General features: G+C 41.3%; 1 protein-coding gene across 1 annotated transcript; it reads right to left on the reverse strand.

Moving 5' to 3' along the window:
* Positions 1-3,031: 3,031 nt before the first annotated feature.
* On the reverse strand, positions 3,032-8,861 carry LOC147143976 (uncharacterized). Its single transcript, XM_086038411.1, is given in 9 exon segments — positions 3,032-3,293; positions 3,295-4,373; positions 4,539-4,609; positions 5,201-5,286; positions 5,556-5,664; positions 5,760-5,934; positions 7,015-7,118; positions 7,492-7,607; positions 8,252-8,861. Coding segments are annotated over 9 exon segments (2,247 nt in total). The 5' UTR covers positions 8,714-8,861; the 3' UTR covers positions 3,032-3,248.
* Between the last annotated feature and the right edge of the window lie 734 nt (positions 8,862-9,595).

A 9,595-nucleotide genomic window follows, 5' to 3' on the forward strand; every position in this document is an offset into this window, starting at 1 on the left:
ATAGAACATATTCTTGAAAAAAAATATGTTTGGGCTGACTTCCTCTTTAACTCATTCACTGCCAGACATTTTCTGACCCTCTTTTACCCTAACGTTTGGAAAAAAAAAAAAAAGTTACCTGGATTGAATGGCTGGACTGTGAAAAGACGAGCAATGACAGTGAATGAGTTAAGTGATTTGAAAGATCAAATTTTCTACCCTGTTTTTCACATTTTGATTAATAAAATACAGTAATTGTAGTACTTTTTGGTCACAATAACTTTTAAATCAGCATGCCTAAATATGCACTCATATGTTTAGGCTGATTTACACTATGGTTCAAGAGTCTGATTTTCTGCTTTCAAGTGGCACAATTTGGATACGCATCATATCATCGTAAAAACAACTGTATGGAATAGGATTATTTTTAGGTCTGAATCAAGTGCCTTACAAATGTGGAAACAAATGCAATGTCTGTCAGGTATCTGTCATCTTATACAGTCATTGCGAGCACAATTTCATCAAAATACATGGATTGCAGATTTATCACACCCACGTTGGGTCAAATAGCACAAATGAACAGATTGCAAAACACCTGCTGTAAATTTCAATTTCAGCAAATATGTACACAATAAAAATGGCTTAATGACTGCATACTGCCTGAGGTTTGTTGATCATTTAAGAAGGAAAATTTCTTTGGTGTCGGGTGGCGCTAGAGTGACCAGATCCAAACTCACCAGATGTGGGACAGGGAGTATGTTTGTGGCGGACAATGTGGGACGTAGCTGACGCTCGCGACGGACACCAGAAATGCATATGGCACAGCAATTGCAGTTGAAATGATCTGCATTTACAAAAATACAACACAAACTGCTAGTAAAAAGGTGAATCGCTGAGACAATATCAATAGGAGTTCACAATAAAGGCTGAAATTAGTCAGTCTCATCATATCTTGAGGTTGATGCGCTTTAACAATAGTCGCACTCACACAATAGAACCTTGTCAAATCTCAAGTCAACATGGAGAGCATGAAGTGCAGTAACAATATAGTACAGTAAAAAAGACAATCCAAACAAAGACAGCTACTACAACTACTGCAATTCAAATTATTTTCAAATCAAACAGCCACAGCATAAAACGAAAATAAAACAAGTATATCAAAATTAGTCAGGAGATAACAATACTGTAACTACAATCAATTGTTGTAAACAAACGTGTCCACCATAGCAGCACTATACGTACTTCCAGAAGCAAGGAAAGCACTAATGAAACACTTGAGGTTATGTCCATCACAACTCTTTCACAAGTCTTTCAGTTTTCTCCATAACAGCAACAGCAGCCACAAAGTTCACAGAAAGCTTTATCTGGCTTCACCCACGGACTATGAGTACCTTGTTGTAACTGCATTTCAATTTCTTTGCAGTCTTCTTAATTTCCTTGGAGTCCTCCATTTTCATTAATTCATCACACATTTCTGGAACGCGTCTCTAAAATGCTCCATACCATACCAATTTCCACTTTGTAAACAGGTGTTGCATGGACAAACGACACATTAGGGTGAGGATGTGGATAATTGTGCAGCCTACAATATACTATATTTACACATTTCAAGTGACTGACAATCTAACACTACCAGATTCACTATTCAACACTTGCCAGTCATTTTCTTTGGTATGAAATGCAGAAGGAGCCATTTGCCAGTACAGGAAAAAAAAAAAGGTATTTTTCACATATACTACAACAACTAAAACTTACTTTTGAGCTACAGTAAGCATGTGATACACATTTCATTTAAAATCAAATATTGAATTCCATCCAGCTATTATCGATACCGCTTACCCTCACGAGGGTAGCGGGCATGCTGCTTATCACAGCTGTTCTCCGGGCAGTAGGTGGGGGACACCCTGAATTGGTTGCCAGCCAATCGCAGGGCACACAGAGACAAACATCCACACAGAGACTCACAATCACACCTAGGGGCAATTTAGAGTGTCCAATCAACTTACCATGCATGTTTTTGGAATGTGGGAGGAAACCGGAGTACCCGGAGAAAACTCACGCAGGCACGGTGAGAACATGCAAACTCCACACAGGGAGGCCGGAGCCGGGATCGAACCCACGACCTCTGGGCTTCCGAATATTGAATTATGGTTATCAAAATAAAGCTTTGAAGTGCCGGTTGTGGGTGGCTTCAAATGATCTCTCAATGCTTCTGACACACGAATGTAACATGTAACTTTTGAGCACTTTGTAAGTCAAATTTTAGGGCATATTGCCACTCAATTGCTCAGTTACACTGTGGTTTAATAAAAAGGACGCATTTCCACTGGGACAATTTAACTGTCACTGCTCTGAAGTATTTTGAGTCATTTTGCATTTTTATTGTGTAAGAATCATATCCAAATGACATGGCATATGCTGTTTGTTCGTTTCCCTAAAGGGGCACTGATTTGGAGTGAATACTTTTTTTTCCAGAATATCTTACTTTCTATAATATAGATTTATTTAACAAAATCACCATAACTTTTTTAGTTTTGTTTTGCAAAATTACTTAAAAATTAAAGGTTCTAGATTGGTAAAAATCAGTCTGGTTGTTATTACATAGAGAAGAAAAAACATGCGATAATGACTGAAGAACATGTTTAAAACTCTCTCACCCTTGAAATCACAAGTCAATGCCTGTATCGCCGTTGAGGATTCAACAATGACAACTTCATGCACGACTGCAAGCCTCCGGAGGACCCTGCATCAAGCGCTTCTGGGGACCTCAGAAACATCGGTACCTGCTTGTTGCTCATCAGCGGCTTTTTAACAGCTGCTTTCTTGAAATGCATTTTCCTGACAGAAATGTTCCTTTATCTCCTTTGTCAGAAAGAACCTGTTAGCTCTCAAAGTTGGGGAAGGGTTATGTTGTGTTTGTCTGCGCTACAATTTGGATTATGTTCATAAATTTGAACAAGCGGAATTTCAGTTAAGGATGTACTTGTGGAGCTATCCATGCTGGATTTTACAGGTTTATTACAAAAACAGCAATCAATAACAAAAAAAAAAATTGGATTTTAATGCAATTTATTGAAAGATGACTGAATTACACCACAGGTGAAGCTATGATATTTACATGTTTCATTCTTAATACCAAACTGCTGACAAAACAGTCACGTTAGCTTTCCCACAAGAGATGTCCATGTCTAAAGTACTGACATGTCCAATTCCCTCTGATTTGCATGTTGGTCACTCAGTCAGTCATCAATTCCAAATTGCTTGCTCTCCTATGGGCCACTCCCTGTCAGACATGTGGCCGCTCTCCTGCACTGTACTCGTGACTATCATCACAGCGGAGTGGCGGGAATGGTCAAGCACTTCCTGAAAACGTGGAGGGCCTGTAGTGACGCCAAAGTAATCATCTTTTGCTTCTTTTGTCTTGACAGCAAACTGACCACGATGAAGCGCTTCACCTTCTTCAGTTCCAGAACTACAGTCCGACCCGTCGACACACGCTGGGCTTCCGAATTTGTCTGATTCCCATTCTCTGAGCTGAAGACCTTGAAGCATATCACCTCCATCAAGTCCTTTCCTGTCAACATAGTAGGCTACCTGCTCTGGTATCCTTTCTAGTTGTCTGTCAGCTGATTCGCTGACATTAGTAAACTCAGAAGAGTCTGTTTTAGTTTGACTGTTGGCAGACTCTTCTCCGGCTCTCAGCACTAGGCGAGTGGTTTTAGATGCAGTGGTTGGGATGGGATATGCGTGCTCAGCACTTGTGTTACCCCTTCCAACCTTGACTGTACCATCCTTGGCCGGGCAACCCTTTTTATCGATGTTCAAGCACGGTTCAGCAATGGCAATCAAATCTGTGGAAATGTTTTCAGCAGAACCAAGATCACTAACAAGGCTGGAGTTGTGTGCAATGGAAGTTGTGTTCCTGGAAGCACCTCTTGGAGTGACAGTACTGTTACTGGATGAGCCGCTCATGGAATCATTGTCGGCAAAAGCTTCGATTTCTCTGCTCTCAAGCACATCTTGCATGCTGTGATCCGAGATAACAGTGCCACCTGGTGCTTGGTCTGTCCTCTGGCTGTCAGTCGTCAGATCCTTTCCAAATGATTCCTGGTTGCCTGATTTGCTAGACATGCTGATTGCTGTACGGGGCCTCAATGCCGCCTCTCCATCTGGGAACACAGAAGTCTTCTCACCAACGGGCTCTTCTGTCTTCTTATGGTCTATCTTTGTCCCTGATGGAAACGTCCCCAGTTGTTGATAGTGAACTCTGTGTCCTTGCCGCTCAACCAATTTTTCTTCCTCCTCCAACCGAAATGGGGAATCCTTCATGTTCAACCCTTCTTCGTCCTTGTGGCGAGTGAGAAAGCCACGACTGCTGACTATGTTCTTCACAGCTGAGGAGGACATAAACCTTAAAGTCTTAAAACTCTCCGGGTGGTGGCAGGAACACATTCTTACTCTTTAGTTAATATTACTACCCAGAGATGGATGCAACACGCGTGTAAAAAAAAAAATTGGGGTATTTTTGAAACCGATGAAAGCATATTCAGACAACTTACAGTCATGCATGTCGCCACATACGGAATCACAGCAGGAGCACAATGACAGTGGTACATCAAGCTCCTCCCACCTGAACACATGAAACGGGGCACCAACACAAGATTGTGGTTTAGACAAAACAACAAAAACAGTTTTTATTTTTCAAAAACGCAGCTGCACCCAACACTCATGGGAATGGGAATATCGGAATGAATATAAATGCAATGACATACTGTAGATGAATGCAAAGAACATCTACCTTTGACTTTGACATTATTTTGAGATTCAGGGCTTGTTAAGCCTGTATATTCCTCTCTGTGTCCGGAAGCTCCTCTTTCCAAAGTCTGACAGAGCACTAGTTTCTCCTTCAGACCTCAAATCGATACATTGCCTTGAATAGGTTCACTAATATTGTAAAACATTGTGACATGGAGATGATTACCGAAGAGTACATATGGCTGCAAAAATGATTGTGCAGAATCCTGTTTGGCTAGCTTTTACTTTATTTACTCTGCACGTAAATTAGGAGATCCAATTCAGAAACGTAACTTATTCACATGAATTTTGGTTTGCAATTCAAACGGAGGACACAAACAAGATTTCTAAAAACTAAAGTAAAGGTTGTAAAATAATATTAGGCTATTACTACTAAGAACTTCGTGTGATTTGAATAATTGCTTACCTTTTAGTAGTTTGGTTGTAGTTACAAGACTTGGAGGTGTGGGAAGTGGTGACGCCCACTGACATTGAGCAGTGAAGGTACAGCACCTGCACACAGACCACAACTACACTGAAACTTAAGTACACCAAAGGTAAGAAAAAACAAACTGCTATCTGGTATTATTCTTCATTACTGAGATCTACACTCTTCAAAGCTTGTGTGTTTTTCAGTGAACGGTTAATGGAAACGTATTTTGGGACACTGGGACAAAACAGTGAGAGAAAGCGGTTTGTCAATAGAGGGCACGAGGGCGTAGTATGCATTAAGTATTTGAAATTTAGAATCCGAGTACATATAAATTCAGGCATTTTCTCACCTGTGAGACATCCCCGAAGAGAAAGGCATCAATCGAAAACTTAAGCATGTTACCACTCCTTGACCAGAAGTAGGAAGAACTACCTTCCCTGTGGCTGTCTGTCATACAGCTGCAAAAAACAAAGCACAAGCACATCATTTCATGCAACTTGAACCAAAAACTGGAGAACAAGTTAGCAAGCGCATGTTCTTACTAGAGACACACCCATAGTTAGTGATGATCTCCACTTTGGGGATGCTATTTGGATCTTTGGAGTGTGTCACGTAGCAGGAGTCAACAAAGAGCCTCTCGCCTGCCAAGAGGCTTTTAGTCTGGGCCACAAAATTCACCGGCTCCCCCAGGACAAACGAGTGGCCAGGAGAAAGGGGCTCCCACTGGGCTGCCAAACACACATACAGTACACATTCATGTACCTAATGATTAAAAAAAAAAAAAAAATTGATTAAATGTCCTCCACAGCCGCTGAATGCCAAATCATTTTGTTCTCTTGTGGACATCTGAAAGTATTTTTTCAGTTTTGAGTTCATTCTAAATGTGGGTCCAATATTTAGTTGACCATTTACAAGAGGCAAGAAAAAAGTAACAACATTCAATATGAAGTTGTTAGCTAGACAACGGCATATGTATCAGTACCACACTTGGAAACGTCTAAACGTATAGCACCAAAAATAGTGACAAGAATTGCAAGGGCACAGTTCTTGATAATGAAAGATTGTACAGCTGTACCTACTGCTGTGATTTATGTAAAGCACCTAAGTGTCTTTTGAGAAACTTTCATTTTCTAAAGTTAGAGATTCATTTTTATAATATACAGTACACAGCATATTAAGGCATTTTTTGCGGACCAAGTTGAACCCCGACATGAGTGAGCACTTTTGCAAAGGAGATAATTAAAAGGGGAGAAACCTTAAAGTGAAAAGTCAGCGCAAACGTTTTTTTTTTTAAAGAATATGTTCTATGCAAGCCCCAGAGTTGAAACAGGGCATTCTGATGAATATTGCATTTGTGGAATAAGTGTAAATTCACTAGTTTTTAGCCATCTCTGGGGCGGCCATTTTGTCTTCTATCGACTGAAAATGGCATCAAAATTGCTCACAACGACCAATCATGGCTCAGAAAACAGGTCAGCCGTGATTGGTCATTGTGAGCAGTTGTGATGGCATTTTCAGACGACAGAAGACAAAATGGCCGCCCCCGGAGAGGGCTAAAAAAAAAAAAAAAGACCACAAGCACGAAATTAATCAGAATGCTGTGTTTCAACTAGTGGGCCTGCTGGGAACATAGTCTTGAAAAAAATATGTTTGCGTTGACTTCCGCTTTGAACAGAAAAAAGACATGGTATTCGCCAGCTATGCTCCCGGACCAGTTGGGTTGAGATAAAGAGAGGCACGGGAACAAGTGGAAACTTATAGCTTAGAATAGTATGTTTGAAGCGTGTTGCGTAGGGGCTCCACTTTACCATTACAGACAGTCAGGCTGAAACTGAGCTTAGTTCTGAGACTCTTTATGAAGGTTGTGTGCTGGACCTGAGGTGTGTAGCCAACTTGATAAGAGTAATGGTACCTAAAACAAAAAGGACATTCATCTTATTAACAACACATCACTGCCATACTGTACAAGAGCACATCATAACGATGGGAGTTCCTATTGCATTAACGAGTAAAAATGTTTTCGCTATTGCTCCTTCAGCTATTCACCAATATATCATATATTATTTTAGCGTGGCTATACTGGCAATCATTTCTGAATATTATGGCACTAAACACACAGGAAAATATATTTTTCAACAAAGTTGTGGCCTAACTCCAAATGATCAAACCCCAAACCTTTGGGGTGTTTGAACTTTAAGGAAGCACTATAAATTGGCAATGTAGTAAATCCAGACGTACTGTATCTTTTAGAGGGAGAAAAGAACATGTGTGATGTTTAAAATTACCTGTTGTAAAAGCAGTGGATGGACAGTTTAAATGGTAGAACACGAATGATGTAGCCTTGCGGCGGTGGGGTGTAATAAAGAGCATAAGAATACACCAACTGACCACCAGCAACAACCTGAAAGAATGAAATTAAAATCTTACATTGTTGAATAGGTTTAAAGGTTAATGGCACAACCGGCATTCTGTGGAAAAGCAAATTTGACTGTGACTCCATCCACTTTGTGATTCCGTACAGGGCTTAATTTATTTGAGGGCCTCTCCTTAAATTCCCTCAAGGGAATATCAACCCTTGTGTGCACTCTAAAAACAGTTGGGTTAAAAATAACGATTTTGGGTCAAAAATGGACCGATCTACTACTTGGGTCAATTTGACCCAACTTTCTGGGTAGTTTTGTATGAAACAATGCAAGAAAATGGGTCAAATTGACCCAAATCGTGGTCAAATTGACCCAAATAGTGGATTGGTCCATTTTTTTTTACCCCAAATGGGTTGTTTTTTAACCCAATTGTTTTTAAGGGTGCGGTGTTCGTATTTTCGTTACTCAGGGAGTGTTGATGGGTCTGGCGGAACCACTACAAGTTTGGATTGTCAAAACAACACAATCATTTTTTTGGGTTAAAATACAATTAAGGGTTGTATCTTTGACCACGTCATGAACAACACAATAACAATGCTGAACCATCAGACATAAAAAGACACTATGATAGTTGTTTTTCACGATAAGGGCCTTTTAAGGGGGCTTTCTCGTGTTTGTTTACCTGAGATGCAGAAGCACAGTCGGGTAGCGCGTAGTGGAAAAACAGGAAGTGTGAGGATACAGAGGTGGCCTGACACGAGCCCAGACTGTACAGAGCTGGATGTGGCCACGCGCGTAATTGAAAGCGATCCACGCGCACCACTATCTCATTGGAGCCGCACCAAACTTCCACAGGGCGTGTACGTGGAGCCTGTGGCGTGATAGGGTACTGCGTTGTCTTTGGGAGCAACAGTGCAGTCAGTTCGGCGGGAACGAAACTCTGTCGAGGAGCGGGCCGAAGCAACTCTTTGGCCACAAGCGGCTGGGATGCGTGCCAGAACACCGGCAGGTGGTAGAAGGAAGAGCGAGCGGCTTCGTCTTGGACAACCGGATTCGCCCCCTCTGACAGAGTCAAGTGCTGAACCGGACCACCCACTGCTGGACTGTAATAAAATATCCACATGAGCCACGTAAACACCAACATGACTTGAAGTAAAAAGAGCCAACTGAGCTGGGTGGCCAGGTACTAGAGTCGAGCCGCAAACTGCACACTGACGTCTAATCTGGCAGCTTCATTAGCACACCTGCGCTCCCCATGATTGGACTCCAGGGCGTGTAGCACCGAGCCAAAATGGATTTGATCTATATTTATTTTTAAAAAGCTTTTGAAGAGGATACCAACTCGAGCAAGTTGGTCTATACCACATGTATTTATTCAAAACAAAACAAAAACAACTCTGAAAAAAAACATTTTGACCATCTTAAAGCATGCTGCACAACAACAGGTAGCGCTACAATTCAATGGGCAGCCATCTTACGTTGCCACCGTTTACTGTTATTTATTTATTTATTTTTTGTTGCTGAAAACACTATTATTAGTGTGTGTTTTACGCCAGGATCCCTGTATGGAGGAATAACAGCCTCTCAAAGAACGAACTTCACTCTTTGCATCGAACATTCAGATTAAGGGAGTCTTGATGTCACAGTTTTTACACTTTTTTAAATTTTTCGTGGCAGAGGTGGGCATTCTGTCAGACTGACGGACCGGCGTGTGGGGCAGAACACTTGGTCTGGATGCTGGGGCCTTGATATTGGGGGGGGGGGGGGGGGGGGGGGAGGGGGGACTTTCTGGGTGCCCCAAGCGTGTCGGAGGCCCCTGTGAATTATTAATTATTATTATTATGCCCTACACAGACAGTATACCAATACATCCAGATATTTGATGCTGCCGTACTCTATTTGTATATTGCTGCAACTCCCAGTCGTTATAATAATTATAATAATGGCACCCTTTGCGGTTCAACGGGTGTCTGCAGCAGAAATTAAAAAAAAAAGAAAAATGAAAGAAAATAGATCTTCATTTTAG

The sequence above is a fragment of the Filicampus tigris genome, chromosome 8, assembly GCF_054856515.1.
Source record: "Filicampus tigris isolate MCC_2025a chromosome 8, RoL_Ftig_1.0, whole genome shotgun sequence".
NCBI classification, from domain to species: domain Eukaryota; kingdom Metazoa; phylum Chordata; class Actinopteri; order Syngnathiformes; family Syngnathidae; genus Filicampus; species Filicampus tigris.